General features: G+C 42.4%; 1 protein-coding gene across 2 annotated transcripts in view; it reads right to left on the bottom strand.

Annotated features, from left to right (window-relative positions):
• lamc3 (laminin, gamma 3) overlaps positions 1-23541 on the bottom strand; it is a 124798-nt gene that overhangs the window by 34725 nt on the left and 66532 nt on the right. For both annotated transcript variants that reach the window (XM_084383019.1, XM_084383020.1), the window contains exons 12-13: positions 17275-17473; positions 2895-3004 (exon numbers count right to left, since the gene is read on the bottom strand). In XM_084383019.1, coding sequence (XP_084239145.1) covers positions 2895-3004; positions 17275-17473 — 309 coding nt within the window. The remainder of the gene's footprint in view (positions 1-2894; positions 3005-17274; positions 17474-23541) is intronic.

Below are 23541 nucleotides of genomic sequence, written 5' to 3' on the forward strand. Positions count from 1 at the left end.
GCTCGCTGGCACACGCACGTGCGCACGCCTGCGCCCACACACGTACGCTCGTCACCCGGGGAATCTTTGATATAGCAAATGAATAAATCACTGCAGCAGAGCAAGACGAGAAGAAAAGGAGACAGGAGACTCAGTGGAGGTATGTCAGACGTGCAGTTCCTGTGGGGTTTCCAGATCCCTCTCTCCTCTCATGAATAGTGATGGGGGCAGGCCATCCTGAACCGAATCCCTTTCACCCTGTGCTCTCCTAACCACAGCCGCGGATACATAGATAGAATATGCTGTGCACATATGACTATGTAGCTTTTGTCAGATGAGAAATAAACCAAGTGTGAATGAGCGGCGGCGTAATGAGGGAAATCTGAGTGGAAGAAACAGTGAGGGGGTTAGAGAGTGGAAGAACCAGAGGAGATGATGGACCTTGACTTCTAACAAGTCATGATCCAAACGTTCCTTCGGCGGTGATGAAACCCAGTTCATTTGCACCTCTGAGGGATAATCAGTAGGCACGGCTGTCCTCTTCCCTCTTCCATGCCTCGCCTTAGCCTCTACCCTTTTGCTCTCCTCTACCTCCTGAATTCTATTAGCTCATTCAATGGAGGGAAATGTGCAATTAAAAGCGGTTTCAGACACTGTAGCCCATATTTCAGTTAATTAAAAACATTTCATTTTAAGTCACGCTGCGAAAGTTCTCTCCATCAATCCCTTCTCCAAGAAACCTTGTCAGACCGGCGGAGACTTTAATTCCCTTCGCTCACTGCAGCCCCGCAGACAATGACAATTTAGGTCTCCTTAGGTACCTATACATTAAGCCATTAAGCCATTGAGTCCTCATAAACTCCAATATGCCTATCCTCTCTGTTCCTCAACTCAATTTTTGCGGCGGAGAAAATGAAAGGCCCCTTTTACCGCGACTGCTGTCAGAGCCCGCCTTTATAGTCCAAAGACAATACTGTCATTAAAATAATACACTTCTGTCATAAGAGACTGTCTCTGGTGTGCAGAGAGGAATTTAAAGAGTCGAGGAGAATGTGAGAGGCAGAGAGGAGAAAGATGAGAGGACGGCGTTATAGGATTGTGAAATTAAAGTTTGCCGTGCAGCCTGCAGCGATAAGGCGCTCCGAAAGCTGTTTGAGAATGATTTTGAGACCGAACACAAATCATTAACAGAGTCTCTCCCCTGCGATGAACAATGGATGCAGTGTAAACTGTGTGCCCGACTTTTGTTTGCATGTTCACGTGGGCGGGCGGCCACAGGAAGGAATATGCATGACCGCGCCTCTGCTTCTGTGTGCGCACAGTCCGGACCGTTTTTTGCGTGCCAAGTGCACGCGGGACTAACACAACAGAGCGTGTCACAACGCCCGCGCCCAGCAACTAATTAAAATGGTGTAAGTATGTGTGAGAGAGCCGCCGATTTCGGCCAGCTGTTCTGTCTTCTTGGCGCTCTAATCCGCCGTAATGCCTCTCAGATCCTTCCTGCACTTTACAACGCAGACTATCAGATAGAAAGAGTGGAAGGACACGATGAAAATAAGAGGAAGGTTTTCAAGAACTAGTTCCTAACATCTGGGAATAAATGTCCCGTTTTTTTGGGGGGTTGTTTTTTTGCTGAGCCAGATTTGGAGCAGCTGAACTATTCCCTGAATACAAACACTGACATTGTTTTAGCAACTGTCTTTGTGCAACTTTAATAATTCGTGCGATGAAAATGTATTTTTTATTAATAGACGTGAAGGTTTATGAAACTTTCTGTGGCACTTGAATTCTGCTGGTGTTATTTTTATACGTGGCCGTGTACTCAGGCATAAATAACACCTACAGCTCTAATAGTATACACAGTGATGGAATGTAACTAAGTATATTTACTCAAGTACTTTGAGGTGCTAGTATATTACTTGAGTATTTCCATCTTCTGCTACGTTATACTTCCACTCCCCTACATTTTGGAGGCAAATATTGTACTTTTACTCCACTACATTTGATTGCCGATTACTTTAGTTACTAGCTACTTTACAGATTACCTGCTGCATCTGTCAATTAACAGACTGACAGTAAATACAACTTCTTGTTACATTCCCTTGTACAATGCTTCATTACACAGATCTTTAGTAAAAATACTCCATTACAGGTGAAAAGTCCTGCATTTAAAACCTTACTTAACTAAAAGTATTTTTCAGCAAGATGTAATTAATGTATCATAAGTAAAAATACTTATTACGCACAGAAGCCCCATTCAGAGGGTAACACATATTTTACACTTCTAACCAGTGATGGAATGTAACTAAGTAAATGTACTCAAGTACTGTACAAATACCTAAAAATTGTACTTTACTTGAGTATTTCCATTTTCTGCTACTTTAAACTTAACACTCCACTACATTTTGGAGGCAAATACTGTCCTTTTACTCCACTACATTTATTTGATAACTTTAGTTACTAGTTACTTTGCTGATTACATGCTGCATCAGAGCCAAAGTAGAGAATCTTTATATTAATTTATAACCACAGTGTACAGTATATACACACATATAAATACATGTGTAATTTACTTTTACTTGTACTATAGATACTTCAGTACATTTGATATCAGATACTTGTAAGATTTTTACTCAAATACTATTCATATTGGTGACTATCACATAATATTTTCACACAATATCTGTACTTTTACTCAACTATAACGCCGCTGAGGTATGTCACAAGCACAGTGATAAAAGTCAGTAATAATGCGTTGAGTGTGTTAACAAACTGTCATTGTAGTGCAGCACATACAGGACACAGTAGTCAAGTAAAAAAGACAAACACCCTTAAAATAACAAGCGAAACAGAGCCTGAACTCTCCGTGTCACCTGCATTAATGGCAATCTTTACACACACAAACACACACTTACAGTTGTGTCCTCCAGCGTTGCTGATTCTGAGAGCTGTCAGGTTGTAAAGGAGATTTTGGAAATCAAAGGCAGACAGCGCAGGTTTGAATCTCATCTCACTTTCATGGAGCCTGTGAAACGAGAAGACAGAAAACACATCATTTACAGTGTGTTTGTGCCGCGCTGAACAACTAAACCGTCACATTTTACAGGAACAAAAAAACCTAAGTGAAGTTAATGTGTGTACGTGGCTGATTTATGAATAACTGGAGTGTCTTGTTTTTTTTTTATAGCTATTTAATTACCTTCCTACAACTGAGCAGATAATAAATGCCATGTCACAGCTTGACTTTTTATGGCAGACTATCTATTGAACTACCTGCACACACACAAAGTGCGAAGAAAAATGTAAATGTGCTGACTTCAACACCTATTCAGGGTCTTGATCATTGAGCTTTGCCATCTGCTGAAGGATGTTCTGCAAAGCCATGCTGCACAGCTGACATCTGCCTGTTTTATCCCAGCTATCGTGCACTCTCTCCATCTTGATGAGAGGTGCTGTGTCAGCTCCACACAGGGCTACGTTGGGTTAAATCATCTTCTCCCAGGATCCTGTGTAGGTCCCAAAGCTGAGGAGCAGCAGCATAAAGGAATGCGCACTGTGAATCTTCATAAACAGGATTACAGGTAAAACTTTCTAATCTATGGTGCCTAACAGTTAGGTTTCTCGTGCTCTTAAAGGGCCTTTTAGTCTGTGGTTACAAATGTTAATAAGATGTTAAGTAGATGGATTTTGGTCCAGATGCTCCACAGCTGTGTTCTAGAGGGTTAGGGTAAAAAGCCCCATTGGGATTTTCGCAACAAATTCAAGGGCTAGCTAAAAAAAAAAAAGCACTTGTCTCCTGCTAGAGGAGGAAAAAGGATAGAGACCAGTAAAGAGGCGCAATGCCACAGATTCTTTGGCAATCCATGAGTTATTCTTATCAATGGCTTACAACCCAGCTATAAGGCCTCAGTATATTACTTTTAAGCCACGGACGTAGTGTTGTAGTGCTCAAGGTCTCGGTCTCGTCTCAGAATCGACCGCACTTTCACTCGGCCTCGTTTCAGTATCGGACAGAAAGGACTCTGAAACTTATATCAAGACCACAGCTGCAGGGATATCACTGTATTGTTTGAAACACACTGTACTTAATGAAGTACATGAAGTTTGGTACGGTCATTCATGTTCCCACAGGGTGAACTGTAACAACTCTGGTGAATTAACTTTTCATCCGGTGCCATCATTTGGTCAAAAATCACCAGTCAACACAGCCTATGTTCAGACGTCTGCACTTGTATTTACATGTGATCACATCAGATTTTTGTTTCCAGACATCATCAACCTATTTGCCCGACATAGGAGACAGTCACTACGTACACTGATGATGCAGATATACCAAATGTAAGAATGCAAAATGGAGCTACATCATCTCGCTCTCCAAACAAACATGCAGTCAAGTCGGGGGTGATTGCCCACAGACTGTCATTTTCTGTGTTGTCTCAGCTGCTGCTCACTGATGCACTTCCCCGAGTCTGGATTTGACGTTTGACATTTTGACAAGTGACACAAAAGACACTTTGAAATCCATTATGAGCGGCCAGAACGTCCACAGATGCATCCGTAGAAATCTGATTTGAATCGCATTTCAAACCATCACTAAATTTGGTTTGGATCTGATTTGCAAAATCTTATTTTAGTGCTTTTTTTTGTGTTTTTTGTTTTTTTTGCTGTCTAGACTTCCTAAAGTCAATACAGTCTAGATCCAGCCATAGAGACAAAGTGCAATTAAGTCCTGCACACCCTGGAGGGGGGAACAAAAATCCATCACTCTTCTCTGACTTTGTCTGAAGGTGCCTCCTTGTCACTTCTGTCTGCTAGCAAACAGCTGACTACCAACAGGTTAAAGAACCCAGAATTAAGTTTTTATGAGCTGCTGAACTGAAAAATTGAGCCTCTGGGATGACAAATGTGATTTAAGGCAACAGGCATTAACAGGAAGAATGGGAAAACTGTAGGATCCTGACGCTCCACGTGCTAATGTTGTGGGCGTCGAGCATTTTTATTCGTCATAATCTGTAGTCAAATGATAATGTGATGAAACTGGTTTGTTGTGGAGTATTTACTAGGTTATCGGTGAGTTTACTAGCTTGCTTGTAACCTCATGAAAACTCTATGTGGTCTAACTACAGCGGCATTTGTTTCTCTCTGTGTTTTAGCGATTGCTGGAGCTCATTATTTCAAAGTTGGCTGCAAGGGACGTATTATGTATCTGTTCAAATACCTATACTGTTATGCACCTTTTGTTTATCTGTAACATCCTGTCGTCCCTGTGCAATTTCTGGAGGTAGATAATGTGAAGTTGGCTGTGAGGGACTGAATCTGTTCTCAGAATAAACGGCTGTTGGTGCCCGATTCATCACACAGCACGACGGAGAGAAAGAGAGAGAGAGAGAGAGTACACCACTGCGACAATGCATTTTGTACATTTGTTTACAGGCAGTTTAAGCCCTCGGTTGCATTTTGTGGCGCCAATCGTTTTCCTCTCTGCTTCTCAGAGTAAGACGCGGTGCACTCTCTTTAACCCTCCTCTAATACGACGTCAGAAAGGTGCCGGGGGGAGGGGGTTTCCCGATCTATTTGACCGTCCAACAAGCATTTCTGATGGTATGAGTAAACTGGCCTCACAGACTTTTACCCTTGTTTAAATATTAATAAAGGGATGTGTGACAACTTATAAGCCACACTTAAAAAGGGCACCTTATTTGAAATTGGTGCCCCAATTATAATACATGAACCTTGTAATTACAGGCAAGAACCATAAAAGTGCAAAATAAATTCAGACTGTTGACCACATCAGCCTTTTCATTTGTGAGTGTTCGATGGCCTCTATTTTATTAGGTCGGCTGATCTCTGAGCCCGACACTAAATTACTTTCAAAATGCTTTATTTTGCGCATGGCCTCTGTCATGTGTGCTATGTGTGTGTGTGTGTGTGTGTGTGTGTACATTGCCACACAGACCCTCCACTGATGCGGCGGGTCCTCGTTCTCTGGTCTGACATGTAGGCGCAGTAATAAAGAGAGGCAATTACAAACTGGGCCTCAAAGCCATGGTAATGGAGCTGGTCAGACAGCGATAAGCAGAGTGTGCATGAAAGTGAACAAACTCCCAGTCAGGCTCTCCCTATAGAGCATCGGTGTCCCTTTTAATCAGCACCAAGCAGAGCGCGGCGAGCCACGCTGTAATTAAGCCCTGCTCCGCTGAGGATGAGAGGAGATCATCAGGAGAGAAAAGCCCAAAAGAATACCGGACACACACATACACAAATAAAACACACACACTGGCGTACCCTTGGAGACAGAGCGGAGATAGAGATACAAGGTGAGCGAGACATAAACGGTGCGTGAGTGACGGAGGAAGAGAAAGAACGATGAGGTACTGGGAGGATAAGCAAGCATGAAAGTAAGACAAATGAGTTACACAAATTATACGCGTATGGGGCACGTTATTAGCATATCTAAATAGCATATTCTAATTGATCCCGTCCGCCTTGAAAAATTACATTTTAATTATTTAAACCTTGTATTAATATAAAATAAAAATATGGACACCCGCTGTTTAAGTGAAGCTTGCCCATGAACCAACTAGCTCTGAGCTAACAAGCTTGGTTGTTACCCCTTCCTTTCTACATGTCCTTACACTGATCCAAGCAATGTGACATATCACTCTGAAGGGCAGAGCAGACTTCCACATTTTTTATTTTTCCCATTCCAAAAAAAGTTGGTTATTTGCTGATCATTTCTGAAATATACTCAATTGAAAATAGAGGAAAATATATATGTATTTATTGTTTTGCCACATCAACTTCATTGATTTGTTTGGGTATGAAAGGATTGTTCTCAATGTGATCATTCCCTGAGAAATGTCTTCTCAGGGAATAGGGTTTCTTTCTATACCTATCTCGCAATGTTAAAGAAGGTTAGAGAAAGTTCCCGGATCCGCCCTTTTACCTGGATCAGCACCAAAAGTTAATGGAGTATATTCTGGGCCAAGACCCATCCTCCAGCCAAGTTTTGTTGAAAGCTGTTAAATAGTTGTTTTAAATCCTGCTGACAAACCAACCGACCAACCAACCAACCAACCAACAGACTAACCAGCCAACCAGCCAACCGACTGACCGACTGACCGACCGACCAACCAACAAACAGACCAATCAACAAACCGACCAACAACCCAACAAACCAACCAACAGACATGGGTGAAAACACAACCTGCTTGTTCATGATAAGAAAGTGAATTTTCTACGGCAACCTAAAATATCCATATATAAAAATCTATACATCTGTAATGTAATTATTGTTATTAAATATTTGTTTGTTTTGAAACAGTCCTGGTCCTGAAAAAGGTGAATCCAAGCAGCACAAGAACAGAGTTCCTGGCCTGGCTTAATAAATCAAAAATAATTCATAGGCTTACCCGGGCATGTAGTAATCCCATGTTTCTTCCTGCCTTGCTCAGTCACCTATAGCAAAAAGTTTTTTTTTGCCCTTTTTTCATTTTTGGCAGCACATTCTGCTCTGTGTTCGATATATTCAGCTGACCCTGATCTATGATCAAAGTCAGTGAATTTTCAAAACATGACAGAAATGAGCTCAGTGCCAGATGGACCGCATGCCCGCGCTACTACTAGCACTCTGCTGACTGCTGCAAATTGGCTCGTACCTTTTAAGGGATTCATATGAGCAATTTCCTGAAACACTTTTGGCAGTTAAAAGAGCGAACAGCTGATCAGCAGTGACTAGCTGGATGTTCAACGTTTATCAGTCGATTGTAAAAAAAGAAGCTGAGTGTCTGAGGGGTTCCTCATGGCATACATTTTATGCTTGCATGCTGCAGATGCACACATACAGCTACAAGCAAGGCAATAAAACCTCCCCGCCTACTGGTTTCATGGGAACAGAATGTGAATAGAGGGAACATCAGAGAGAAGAGTGGATGCTACCTTATATAAGCCATTCACCTCCTCCTTTCATAAATCCCCTCCGCTCGCATTCCCAGCGCATCCATATGTTTCTCCTTCATCTGATTTTGAAATGATCTTTGCACCAGGTGGGTGCACACAGCCACTTAACAGGTTAACATATTTACCTGCAGTGAATGCTGATGCTGTCAGTCGAGACGGATGTGTTTGTGTGTGTGCGTGTGCGTGTTTCCTTCTCATGTTTATTTATGCTTTCGCGTGCCTTTAGCAAAACACGTAAATGCGTATGTTCCCATTTACATTATTTCATGCATATGTTACATGGGATTGTTGCAAATCGCACTGCCAGATGGCCGTATGGATTCATGTGTTTGTGTGAAAGCTCGCAGTTGCACTAATTCTTCACATGTTTGCATGTGCGAGTACGAGTGTGTGGTAGTACGAGGCGGTAAGAGACAGAGGGAGCATGAGGGAATGATATAGAGTACGTAGTGGAGTGCATCTGTGCATGTACCTGAGAAGTGTAATGAGATCTGTGGAGAACTTCTCCGGAGAGGGAGACTTAATGACAATCTCTGTCCCCCAAGCTCCAGTGCATTTCGGAAAAAGGGAACCACAGAGCTTCTTTAGCCGGAGCTCTCGGTGCTACGGGGGAAACTCATTACCAGTGCGCAGACACCAGAGAGGAGCATGGGAGTGGTGGAGGGGACAGAAAGAGGCAAGCTGTGTCCCAGTACAGGCACTGGATCCTCTGATGGAGCAAGATTCTGTACCTCTGCCACATAATAAGCTTACTCAGGAAGCAAACTAACGGTGCATCCAAGACCTTCTCATCAGCTCGGAAAGTCAAATATTTACAAGTTAAATCCAGCTACAGCTGCCCAGCACAGAGCAGCCGACAGGCAAAGTTAGCAGAGAGGCGATATTTCCCCGAGGAGCTCGAGCAGGCCTGCAAGTAATAATTGTTTTCATTATCGATTGATTGATTGTTAGCCTATAAATGTAAAGAAATTGCGAAAAAATGCTCATTACAATTTAGCAGAATCCAAAGTGACGTCTTTATTCGCTTGTTTTGTCCAACTAACAGTCCAAAACCCAAAGACTCTTCATCTTCTCTCAAGAATCCTTAAATTTTAGAGGCAGGAACCAGAATTTCTTGAAATTTTTTTGCTTGAAATAATTAGCAAAATACTTGGCAATAATTTTATTTTGATCCACTAATTGATTTAAAGAGTAATCATTGCGGCGCAACAGAGGAGACCAACAACAAAACCAAGATAAGTGTGTAATTGGCAAATGTTTGCGGACTCATTCACCAAATCAACTCAAACGTCAATTACAACAAGTTAGAGGAATTTTCTGGTATCCCTACCAACTTTATCCAATCAGGACAAAGAACTCCTTAAAGAGGCGGTCCTGTCCGCTCAGCGAACATGCAGAGAGCAGGATCGATGGCTGAAAACAGGAAAAAAACTACAAATTGCAGTGACATTGCTCCTGATGACAGCTTATACTACACAACAGGCTGAGGAAAGAAAAACACTTGAAAGTGGAAAAAGAGAAAGCTGCCTTCAAAAGAAAGAAAAAGAAATGAGTGGTGTGGTGACGCAGAGAGGAGGGAGGGGATTGCAAAACAGACAGGAAGTTAGCTAAAACTACATCAACACTTACAGGAGCTTTACTCTGCAAGATTTCGGTGTGTATTTGATTTATTGTCATTTTATTTTCACACCATTTATAGCATATACTCTTAAAATACAGTTTTCGACTTCGCTACTCTAACTGCTTTTCTCTGCATTTCTTCCTATAAGTTGCCCCGTGCATGTAACATTAATGAGAATTCATCCCATAGTCTTGACCAAACATTTGTACAGAGCAGACCAACACTGCAATCCCCAGAGCCATGCTGCTAAATAAACATGCAGTAAATACAATATAGACGGTTTACATGAAGCAAAATTAAGTACACATCTCTAATACAGCAGAGAAAGGTTTATTCTGTCGTACTAGCCTCCCTTCGCTAGCAACACATTCGGCCTGTCTCTCCCATCACCTGATGCTCCATCTGAAGTGGGCACTTCTTCTTTCACCCACTTCACTGAAACCAATTTCAACAAGACTGAACTGTCCTTTGTCAAACTCTGTTTTCCACCACTGCGAACAACAGAACGAGTGTATTGACTCCTTGCCAAACTGCCAACAATTGCAGTGTGATTCGAGGCAACCAACTGCGGCGTGAGCCCATCATTGCAACCGCATCTCGCTCCTGCAGCTTTAAACTTTACAACATCCATCAAGTCAGACCTCTCCTCACTGAGGGTTCTGGCCAGCACTTCGCTCATGCTTTAATCATCTCCCACCTGAACTAGTGCAACTCCCCTCCAAGCAAAGCACAACTTACTCCGCATGCTGTAACCTACTGTACCTTTTCTTCAGCTTCTACAAAATTTAACATATCGCTGCTTTTTTTTTTTCTCAATTCCTTTCAGCAGCAGCTAACAGTCAGCTGCCCATTGTTATCTAGACTGTAGGAGTGTGATCCCAAAAGTATGTGGAAGGCTCTACAGGACTGTTTTGAGCTAATGGACTGGAACATACCCCGTGGAGCACACATGGAGGACAATGCTCGGCTCCCTGGCTGTGCAACATGTCAATTTCCATGCGGACCCTTCAATTCCATTAAACAGTTTGCCATTTCCTGTGGTTCAGCTGAAACAAACCCTGGAAAACAAAGAAATTAAATCCCTTCTTAGGGAGGAAGAGGCCGTCCAGGGCTGGCTACGGGGAGGAAGTTAAGTTGGTCCACGGGTGCTGAGGAGGAGAATTAAAGATAGAAAAACAGAACTGAAGACAAATTGCAACAAAACAGTGTGAAGGAGGTGCTGAGTGGGATGAGAGGGATTACTGGCTAGAAAGACGTCAGGGGGGGAAGAGAACGAAAATAGAGAGAATGACTTAAGCCTGTGTTTTTAACAGGTTCAATGTGGAGAGCTGCACCCACTCCCGCAGGTCGACGGACCTGATGAGATCTCGCAACAACAATGTGACTGATTACACCGCCCGCTTCCCAACAGGCCGTCACACCAGGGTTCGCCACTTCAGCCTCAGTCCTCCTCCTCCAGTCACTGACCACTTTACCGTGAAGGGCAGGAAGGAAAAAAAAAAGGCCTGCAGGAGCAAATTGTGGCAAGGAGAACCGGGCGGAAGTCTAACATGAGATGAAAGAGACCGGTAGAGGATTTCCAGCAGCCCTACAAATAGTTGAGGGGCAATATCGCCAACAAATTGGACTGGAACTGAGAACACAGAGGATCATAAGAAACGAAAGGAGGATGTTCTAGCACAGTCTGCCTTTTTGGTATGCCGGTGAGGCAGGCATTGTGAATCATCTTCCAGGAAAAAGGCAGATTTAAGTCCGACTTTAAACAGCCCTCACATGCACATATGTATTCCCGAAAGAGCTTCTGGTTGCTGTAATTGTTCCTCCTGTCTCAAGTGGTTGTGAAGAGATTGCGTCACCCAATTAAAGTGACGGGCAACAGTTCCCTTCACTGTTACTCCTCAAAAAGAGAAGAGAACATTGTGTGGGGAAGCAACAAAGAAGGAGTTTCGCACTGCACAGACTGTAACCTTGGACGATGTGAAGTGTCATAATAGCTTTGGTTTTTTAACTCTGCAATAAAAATTCGCCTGTGCCTCCACTGGTATTTTTTTGCTTATTGTGATGTCATATCTCGGAGTATCTTTAAATGCTTCATATCCCTACAATCTGTACAGGATAGGCTACATGGTTATGTAAGTCAATAAATCACAAGTCATATCATAGTTAATAAAATTACTGAAATTGTGTCATAAATCTAATCTTTTCTCATCAAATTTGACTAAATGAAAACAATTCTGAATGTAGAGACATGAACAAAATATTTCCTCAGGCTGCTTTTGATTTGTTTTAGTTTTTAAGCTCATTTTTATTAACAGAGTGCAAAGATGTTTCAATAATCGCCTCCCTTGGTGTCCCCATGCTTAAAAAACTACAGCAAGTGTCCTCTCGGATGCCCGTATGGTAGATAAAACAAGATAAAGTGTCCTCGAGCGTGCCCTTCTAGTGTCGTGACTTCCTGTGCATTGGTGCCTCGCAGCATACATTTAGTGCCCTTTTTGTTTCCCGCCCCTGCCCCTCAGACATCCTGAGTCCGCCACTGGTAAAGACAGAATGCAGGCTTGTGTCAGAGTCAGTGCTGTAGTCTCACTTTTCCAAACAGAGATGCTAATAAACTGCCTAAAGCACAACACAACAACAACAAATTACTGGAACTTAATACAATCACAGAGGAAGCAACGACGGCAGACTGCCGGCCTCAGGTAATGTAAACACCATCAGCTCTGTGACAGAAACTGTGTCGCAGCTTGATTTTGATTGCAGCAATCTTTATCACAATACCCAACTGGTGATTGCTGCAGCATTCAAAGAGGTGCCATCGCCCTCGGATTATAATAAAAGCTACACCTGAATGCGAGATTGAAATAATATTTATATTTGTCTGGCCTCATCAGGTACCCCATGCAGCCACCGCTCACATCAGCGCACATCTAGACCCAAACACATAAACAGCTCAAGTATGGCAAAGGCCTCGTTCTGACCCGGTATAGACATGAGTCCTGAGTGATCCGATCACAAGTGCACAGCTGAAAACACTTAAGGAACAGCACAACATTTCATCAACTGTAAAGGTGTCACAGTTTATAAATACAGTGAACAGAAACCAATAAAAGCGACTTCTTTGTCGCCAATCGAGACAATTCCCCAGACTCCCTAAAACAGTTGTTCAATTTTGTGATTGATTGAGTCAGGAGAAACTTTATGAACTTTGTGAAATGCTGTCGACAACAAAATCTCAACCACCTGGGCCTTATTGTTGATTCAGCAAATGTCATACATCAGGACATACATCGTATAAGAGACAGTGTGTCCGTTTGTGATGTTCATTTAGAGCAGGTAAGTGAGATCCTATCACAACGTTATATTTAATTGTTTAACATATATATTTTCAGTTATATGGGCTAGTTATACATTGTCATATATGGTGAAAAAAACACTCATATGGAATTGCTTTATGTTCATCTGTTCACTTTTGTGTACACATGCAACTGGAGGCGTATGAATGTGAGCTGAATAGAGAACTAATGTGCTTTTACATGCAGGCGTGGGCGGCCACAATATGCATTATACCTGGTTTAAGTGAAACTACTCAGACATTTTAAAACTGCAGCTGTTAACAGCAAAGTGCTGCGGTGGGTCAGAGATGTTTTAACTCCGAGAAAATATTTAATTCAAACTTAACTTTGCCATTAAAATAGAAAAAAATCACCAAGGCATGTGGGCTGCAGCTCTCCATGCCATACACATGTGTGTATGTTTCTGAACAGCGTGAAGAGCACACACACACACACACACACACACGCACACGCACACACACACCAAATCCCATTAGGATCCATCCTGCTAACGAGAACAGAGCTGTGACTTCATGCTTTTCTGTACATGTACAAATTAAAACCTCCAAGGTTGGATTTTTCAAGTGTAATTTTATTTTATTATGAACTGCGATACTTTAGTTTCATTCATAATTTCTTTAATAATTAAAATATTTTTGGCCATGTGTACTATGCTTAATTGTTTTTTATACCCCCATATGTACTGTATATGTTAATCTACATAAAAAAAGTGTAATAAGACAGCTTATCAGCTTCCTGTCTACTGACAAGTCACCATGGTTGCAGGCTTCAATATCTAATCATGAGCTAAAAAAAATCACACCTCACATGCTCCTTGAGTGCTCCAGTTTTCTTCATCAGGATCAATAATGTTTCATTTCATCCGCTGCTTGTACCAAATTTTAAGCCCTAGTGTTCGCACATCGGGCTGCAAAGGTACCACAGGTGCCCTTTACTGTACCTCCAGGCGATGGACTCACTCTACCCTCCACCTCCTGACCTGCATGCTGTCGCTGTATTCCACTTAGCTCTCTTTTCTCTCTGCGACCTGGTCATCCTTCCATCCAGACCCACCTCCTCTGCCTCCCGGATTGGAGTGACCTCCCCGCCACGGCCAAAACATCAGACTCCTACATGCTGCATCTGTTAAAGAAGTACCTCATGTGTCCCTCTTTCCACTCGTTGTATTATAAAAGCTTTCCTATGTTTGCAGTCTGAGGAGATCCTTCAACAGGATTACCTTACATCTTATATTTACCTGTTTTCAGCCATGCTACTGCCCTGGCTCTAATGATGGTGGTGTCAGTCGGCCAAGGCTGAAATAATTCAACAACTATCAGATGGATTGGAATAACATTTGATTCAGACATTCATGGTCCCCTATGTTTGATAGTGGAAGTAAGAGCACTTCCACACAGACGATACTAAGAAAACTCAAGGGATAAGGACTAAAGAGCCGTGTAGCCTTAAGAAAACTACTTATCAGTGCAATGCAAAAAGGTCATGTGGTCTGATGAGTCCAGATTTACCCTGTTCCAGAGTGACGGGCGCATCAGGGTAACAAGAGAGGCGGATGAAGTGATGCAGCCTTCATGCCTAATGCCTACCGTAAAAGCCTGTGGGGGCAGTGTTATGATCTGGGGTTGCTTCAGTTGGTCAGGTCGAGGTTCAGCAACGTTATGTGCCCAAAACACGAGGTCAGCTGATTTCATCCAGGACCAGGTTTTTTCCGTTAATGGATTTTTTCTTCCCTGATGGCAAGGGGCATATTCCAAGATGAATTGTGAGAGAGTGGTTCAGGGAGCACGAGACATCTTTTTCACACACAGATTGGCCTCCACAGAGTCCAGACCTTAACCCCAGTGAGAATCTTTGGAGAGGACTTTACCCAGCAGCCCACTCTTTCATCGTCAATACAAGATCCTGGCGCAAAAATGTATGCAGCTCTGGACGGAAATAAAAGTTGTGACACTGCGTACACGCTTCTCAAAACAATGCCACGGAGAATGCGTGCTGTAATCAAAGCTAAAGTCGGTCCAACAAAATATTAATGTGTGACTTTTTAATTTTTTTTTGCTGATTATCCTAGACAATGGTGTTGTAGTGTAGCGTACAATATTCGTATTACTGTAATCGTTTACAGTCCAAACATATGTACAAATTGTATGCTGATGCAAATGTAATTATAATTAAAGCTGCAAGCAGCGATGAACGGGCCCTCGCCCCCCCACGTACGTCGGGCCGTGGCGCCGTCGGAGGGCAGACGCAGAGGGCAAGTTTGTCCACTATGTGGCCCTAGAGCTCACCCATCAATTATATGTCATGTTGTAATGTATGATTTGGAGAAAACAGCCTGTGAATGTCATGTAAATTGGATGATGTTTGTCGTCACAGCACATAGCTGAGTGAAAGATAGCGCCTCAGTAAGCTTCTGTCAGAAATGCATGTATGTGTTATGTGTGAGAGAAAGTGTGTCTGTGTGTGTCTTTTGGTTTCACTTCTGTTTTGTTGTGCTTGCTTTTAATGTGTGAAGCTCTTTGTGCTACATTGTATTTGTATTAAATGTGCGATATAAATGACGTCTGATTGATTGATATCAGGCTGACCCACAACACAACGTTGCCACCTAGTGGACAGTTTGTGTCCAACACACATCACACATGGACATGGCTCTTACAGTGGCCAAGCATTGAAAGTTCAGACTGTCATGCCCACCAGGAATAACGTAGGCGAAAGCTTTTTACAACTTTTCATCATCAAGGTATGAGGATGAGTCTTAGTGACGGTGAAGTCTGTGGCGTTAAATCTGTAGGGCAAGTTAATTAAAGTACGAGCCATGGAAATGGTTGGAAATGGCGGCAACATCTCAACTTTGAACCAAAATGGCAAACTTCCCGTTGGACTGAGGTTGTGGGTCCAAGAGGCTTTTTTGTGCGTTTGGTCACGATACTTATGCGTGCTGAAATTCGTTAGTGTATGTGCATGTAGGAGGCGGGGCTTCAAGTTTGACAAAATGGCCGCTGTGAACCAAAGTGGCCGACTTCCTGTTGGACTGAGGGTTTCGGTGCCGAGGGGTATTTTTGTACGTCTGCTCACGATACATATGTATATCGGAGGCAAAAGCTTTTGACAAGGTGTCATCATCAAGGTCTGAAGATGATATTTAGTGAGTGTGAAGTCTGTGGCGTTAAATCTGTAGGACTAGTGAAATAAAGTACGAGGCGTAGAAATGAAAAAAAATTAATGGGAAAAGCCATAAGGGGGCCCTTGAAGCTATTGAGCTAACATGCTAATATTTACATACAAAAATTAATAAAAAATGATAAAAATTAATAAAAAATATTTAGAGATGTAAAACGTAAAAACAAGAGGCGTATCTCATGCAGCCAGTGTAGTTACATGATCCCACACTGATTTTGAGTCGGTTGGTCACATGACCTGGAAGCTATTGAGCTAACATGCTAATATTTACACATAATAATTCATTAAAAATAATAAAAATTACTAAAAAATATGAAAAGATGTAAAATGTTAAAACAAGAGAATAAAAAGAATTCCGCCTACAGATACAGTAGGTCCTCGCACGAGATTCGTGCTCGGGCCCTAATTATAAACTTACATGACAAACATCCGGTTTAACTGCATTTCTGTGTCTGGTTTGTCCAAATGGTGTTGCCGTACCTAGCTGTCAAAGCCGGCAGGTAGATGTGCTGGCACCTTTACAGCTCAGGTTGGGGAGTGACAACCACCGCTGTGCCCCGTGTCCACTGTCGACTCAGTCTTGTTATAATGTGTTGTCCTCATTCACCTCTATTCCCTTGATCAATGAATTTGTCAGTTAAGTGTAACGTGTAAGTGTAACTCTGACTGTTATTCCCCCTTGGTATCATGTTTTTTTTCACTTTTGGCGACTCTCGTGTCATTCCACTGCTGCTCACATTTCAAGTCACTCGAGGTGAGACCATCTGTTAAATGTATAAAATGTAAAAATGGAAATGTGGCGCCGTCGCTGCTCTGTACCTGCCAGATCTACATGACAGCCAGTGCACGGGGGAGCTGGCTCATCACCACATTCATATCCCCAAAAACCTCTGCTGGGACCATGACAGCACAGTCAATGTGGGTGAGCTGTAATCAGTACATGGGTGTCCTGGATAGTCTGTACTCTGCGGACGCTACATATATTGTAACAAGGAACGAGTCAGGCAAGAGGGAGATCCTGCAGATGCAGAGAAAAACAAACATCCCGACATCCATTCCTTATGCACACACCGAGGCGAACGCTTTGGTATTTTCCAGAGAGACTCGAGTTCAACAGGAATAATAAAAAAAAAACATGCACACAGACTCACAAACTGACAGCACTGTGCCTGCATCTCGTACCTGACAACGAAGGAGCGCCGCGGTGTGAAGCCGGGGTCATGGTCAAGCACTAGTTGGGGTGAAAGGTCAGCAGACAGGGCGATCCCGGAGCCTTCGAGGAGCAGGGTGACGTGGTCGGGGAGCAGCTCGGCGGTCTCCGATGTGAAGGTGATGGAGAGGAGCTGGCCATAGCTGCGGGCTTGGTGACCCAGGAATTTCTCTGTTGGGGAGTGGGTGGGTTGGATGATAGAGAAGGTGAGTGGAGTCAGCGTTATTACTGAGGTGTCAACCAATGCTGTAAACACAGAGATGGAGTTGTGTGCGTAGTGGTGGAAGCTGAATTAGTATTTTACTTTTTTTCTTAGCAAAGCATTCAGAAAATATCCGGCCTGTTTTCTTTCCTCAAGGCCGGATGGGTACATGCTTTTTTGAGCTCACATGGAGCACTCCGGGAGTTTATGTGTAATTACCCACCCTCTCATCTCTGGCTCATTACAGCACATTAACAGGACTTCAAAGATCTTAGCCACCACTAGACACCCCGCCCATTCCGCTACCAACCCTCCAAACACACTCAAGATGTACTTTTTGTAAAAATAGGCAAAGATTTTCCCTCAATCAATATGGAAATAAGCACAGCGTTGTTGTGCTCTAAACATGAGAAAATCATAACAATTTTCAGGAAAAAACAAACAAAAAAACAACAACCATGTTGCCATTCTCCACCAGCTCCGGGTGAGCGAGTGGGCAGAACTGACAGGTTGCACGCTTGGTTGCCACCTTGTTTTTGAGCGTAATCGTGTGTGAAGTACATCCTGAGCTCTTCTGGGGGTTGGGAGGGCTAAGGACTTGAGTGGGTGATTTTGCTTGCGAGGGGCCTCTGGCATCATTCGGAGCAATTTCGACTCGTCTGATCGTCTAATATCTGCCCGACCAACAGCCCCCTTTCATCATCTCTGCCGGGCCCCTCTGTACATCTCCGGCCCACTCTCACCGTGACATCCTTGACAAGATTAATCATTGTTTTTTTTGTTTTTTTAATCTAACCAGTAACACTTTTGTAAGGGTCCACTGTTTGAATAGAAGTGACTGGCTGCTGTTGGTGATGTATTACTCAGTGATGTGTTAAATTAATTACTTAAAGTTATTGCTTTTTTAAAAAGTTTAAAAGCAATGTAATTATTATTTCAATTAAGTATAAACTTTCATCATTTCAAGTATGTCATGGTTCAATTCATAATGCTTTTTGCTCTCACCAATCACTTAATTTGGTTTATTATAAATAACATTATTTTTTTATTAGTATTCTCGCTGGATCTCCCCAGCAACTATTCCAGCCGGAGTGGCATTAGCTATTTGTTTAGCTCTAATGTAAGAGAGTTTAATTTAAATTGTTGTTTTGATGTGTTCAAGTGACGCATTACTGTGTCTCTGTTCTTTCTAATAAGCTGCAAGCGCTCACGAATAAGAAAGCAGCCTCAAAATAGTCGAGGTGCTGCACCATTTTGTCAGCTCTTTAAATCAAACAACACATCCGGCTTCAATCATACCTGTTAGCTTTTAAACAATTCAATCCACACGAGCGAGTGTGAGGATACATCAATAAATGAAGCACGACACATGGTGTTATTTCTAACAGCAGAGGTATTTGTAGGAAATGAAAAAGGCCATGATAAAAGGGGAAAAGCTTCAATTACACGACTAATCAATAGCACTTTCTGTTCTCCGTCCGATACGGCATCGCTCAAGTCAATGTGGCTTCAGAATCAATAGAAATAGATGATTACAGCCAATCAGGAGCGAGGGAAGCAGCTTAACAACCACCAATCATCACCAGCGAGGACAAAACACTTTCTCATGTGGAATGAGCTGCCACACATCTCAATGTAGTTTCAGAGTCAATACATATTGATGACCAGGAATATAAAAAAACAAAAAAAAAACAGCCAGGACTGGAAAGAAAAAAGGCAAAGATTGAATCCATCACCAATTAGTGAGGAATGTCTTCAATGGTTTAATATCTTAACCGTTGGAAAAACAACCGATATGGGTGAAAGGTCTAAATGAAAATAACCGATCAATACTAACTCTGAGTTTGACAGGCCGACACTCACACCAGAGCAAATTCAGACCCAAACACATAAACAACTCAATCTGAGCATAGACTTAAATGATTTCTGTTATATATTTTTTAAAGTCTCTCCCCCTTTTTTCCTCAAACCTTAATTCAATATAAGTATAAATGAGTATCTCCATTTATCATTTTATTATGCATATGTAAATATTTCTGCATAATATTCAAGAAAAATGATGATAAGCATTACCTGCACTGGCTGGTGTAGTTTTAGAAAGAAGGAAGCTGCAGCTAGGTAGCTAGCTAAAACGGATGGCGCTCATTATGTTAAAGAAATACGGTGAGGACGTTGTTAAATCTTATGTGAGGAAAATAGGGGTTTGATGAATGGTTTCAATGTTCAGCAAGTTAAAATGTAGGGCTGAAAAGTGAAGCGAGCAAATAAAAGACAAATCGATAAATAGAAGCGTAAAATAATTATTTCATATGAGCCTGAGGCGAATAGACAAAACTGGATGTAAAGGAAAGATATACAGCTTTATATTCCTAACTAGCTGAACAGCTTATCAAAATATATTCAGTTATACTTACATAGTTATATATTGTCGGAGAAATCTAATTTCCTTACGACTGCAGACTGTGTTAGCTGTAATAAAACTTGATCTCTCCAGTCAGTCACTCAGACACAACCATACTCAAACTGCACTCATGAGAATAGCATCCGGCAGCAGATGCTCATTGTTGCATTAAGTTTAAAAATGAGATCAGTCTCAGCAGAGCCACAATTTTTTTTGGGGGGGGAGCTGAGAAGAGGCAATTACCTATATTTGGGGAGTGACGCACTGTAATAATGAGTAATGCCAGAAACTCTCGTTCACAGAAAATAAAAGTCAACAGATATTACTTTTGAAATGATTAATAAGAAATACATACTGCGCATTCCTTGCATAACGGTGGGTAATGAGCCCAGTAATAATACTGTGTGACCGAGCTAATATTCTTCCCCTAAAGTGCTCCCTTATGGTCGTGAGTGGTTATGTTTCAGCTGTTGCTCGCTGGCTATTATTCTGCCCGTGTCTGATTTGCGTCAGTGTGGTTCCTCTGTGTGTGAGGATAGAGGTACCAAAAGCGTAATTACTCACAACCCTAATAGACCATCCAGGACTGGCCCCACTGGCGAGCCTCTCTCCAAAGTAATGAATCATTATGAAAAAAACAATGAAAGGATTATTCATGTGTAAGTGTGATCTGCTGTCTGTGCATTGCCGCGGATTTATATTCATTATTCTATTTCACATGACAAATTGGAGAGAATTAAAAAGTTAAGCAATCTTCTGAATACCACGGCGTGCCGGCTGCACACGCGTCTCACAACACTGAGACTCACATTTTCTATATAACGTTAAGTGCGGTACTTAAACCACTTAGACGATAAACTGATTAATCACTCAATTTTAATATCATCAACTTATACATTAATGGTGCAATATGTCAAACTTTTTACTTTAAAACATTATAAAAATTATAAAAAAGTTAGTCTTGTCTCTGCTGCACGAAACATGGACCTCTTTGACCACATGTCATCTACCGAAGTTAGCATGCTAACCGGCTCGCCCCGATGGTCCGAGGCTCCTGTGCGGGGGGAATTAACACCAACGCTCCCTCATTGGTCCGAGCTCACAGTGCAGGTGTACTCGAGTCAGCTGATAGGACCACTTGCTACATGGCTAACTGAGCTAACTAGCAAAATGACAGCTGCAGTCAGCAAGAGTTAGCGATTATATCGTTGATATGCCGCTAACTGTCATGAGACATTTTGAGAAAAACACTTTCTTTTGCTTTTTGTTGAGAGTTTAATCAGAAGACTGATACCACTATATACATATCATAAATATAAAGAGCCAGGATAGTTCTTTTAAACTTTGGAGAGGCGAGCTGTTTTCCATAATTCGGGTCTTAATGCTAAGCTAAGCTAACTATCTCTGGACTATATTTTAATATTTAGCATCCAAACTCATTCTCAAGTATATCTATAAGCAAAGGTATTAACTATATACCACTGTGAAGATTTTGTTTTTTGCACTGAACATCTTTGACTTTTCGACTGTTGATCAGACAGAACAAGCTACATTAAAGGTGCACTATGTAAGAATTGGCTACTCGAAAACAAATAGGGGACGGCATACATTTGTTTTTTACATACTGCACCTTCAAGATGACAACTTGTGCTCTGGGAACTGACACACCTTCTAAGAGAACAGATCAATTGCTAATATAAATAATCAATATACTTAATACGCATGTATTTCAGTCCACAACTTGAAAAAATTGAATGGAAAAGCGTCAACTTGTGCCGCTCATTTTGTTTCTATGACTCTGTCAGAATGATCTGAGGTCCACTCGCTGCGCCGCCATTGATGCTGTGCCAGAAACGCATAAAGCCGCCATCACACCAAGTGATAGATGCCCGAATAACTTTTGGGGAACGGCAGAGGAGCTGAAAATCAATCAGGGAGGTTTAGACTTTGCTCCAACTAAATTAAATCAACTCAATTTCAATTTAATCACAGCTGCCTTGTACAAACACTGATCCCATCGAGGCTCCAACATCGACCACCATGCAGCAGACAGTCTGAGGGGCAAAGGCCCGATGGACAAACTTTAAACTTTTAAACAGGCGCAACACTGTCAGGACACCGAGTCTAACACTAAACTGGCACTGCCTGCAGGCACAATGTACGTGCCCTGAAACAGAATTACATGCAAGGAAAGCTTCATAGTCGAGGGGACTCTTGAAGCAATATAAAGCACATACATATGCAGACTGGCGCACACTGAATACGCCTATTCAGCCGATTATGTCGGATATAAAACTGATATAATAGAAATATAAATGCACTATTTTAAGACACAAACCTATCTGGTGTTCTTCAGGGGAGTAACGGGGGACAAAGTCAAGTGTTGAGCGGAGATCAAATCAGATGACTGGTCTCATCTCTGAGGGCTCTTGTCCAACCCACACACAAGTTGTCTAAGAGCCGAGGTACAAATGTCAATGAAGGAGTCATGCTGTTCTTTTTTTAAGCGAGTGTTTCGAAAATAGTTCTACACTTAAAAGAAAAGTAAGGACTTTGCTGGTATGGATGTTTTTTCTATATGTGAGAATACCAATGAGTGTCACAGAGGGGTTATGAGTCAAGACTTAACAACTTTGTAAAGTCACCGTGACGTCAACAGAAGTAGGAGTCTGTTATCGACGTTACAAAGTCATTTAAACGCTCGTATAAGACAGGCCAGCGTAGTTTATTGAGACTTCAGCGTCTGCCCCATTGTGGCAACGCCGGGGTCTGAAATGAATGACAATGCTGTGACAAAGTGCTATTGTCGCTCTGAACAGCCTTAAGGCCACAGCATGCTTCAAACAAAGCGCCTGTCAGTCGTGTCACAGCGTCTGAAAATCCCCTCATCCGACACCTGTCCGACGTAGGAATTGGCGAGACTTTGTCTCTGACACAGACAATCTAGCAGTCGCATCCGAGCACTGATTCGTCGGGTGTGTGGAGGTGAGACGCAAGGCAGGGTGTGAATTTCTCTCTGAAGCTCTCTTTATTTATTCTCCACACAACTGCAGTGCCTCTGTCACCTTTTGTGTGTGCAACCAAGTGCAACAGCCTGAATGGGAATGAAGACACTGACCAAAGATTCAGTGTGTCAAGACGACAGAACACGCAAAAGACATACCTCCCGGCTGCCTCCCGAGAGCTCTATTAAGGCCTTTGAGTGTGGCCGTTTGGAAAGGGTATCAACACTTTCACCTTTAGACATAATCAGACAAAATGTCGTACGACTGAGTTTGTCTCGAGCATACTAAACTCTTTACTCTCCCACTCGAGCCTCGACTCAAGCGCTCCTTCACCTTTTAAGTTAGTTGACTTTCCCTCTGCTTGTCTTTCTCTGTGCTCTTTATCCACTTATTCTTTCTAGCTCTCCACTCAGCTCTCTCATTTCCCTCCGCTACATCTCCTTTCTCTTTTGCTTATGTTTCCGCATGACAAGGCCGGCAGACTGGATTACGTGCAGACCTATGGTGCAGGTAGCACTCAGTTTGCGTGAGGCTCTTACCGACAATTGCGGCCTGAATCGGAGTGACAGGTAGCCCGGAGCTGCTCTCATGGATCTTTGCTCCTCTTACTCTCTTTGCCACTCTTCAACTG

This window comes from Pagrus pagrus, assembly GCF_965226575.1.
Source record: "Pagrus pagrus genome assembly, chromosome: 19".
In the NCBI taxonomy this organism is placed as follows: Eukaryota; Metazoa; Chordata; class Actinopteri; order Spariformes; family Sparidae; genus Pagrus; species Pagrus pagrus.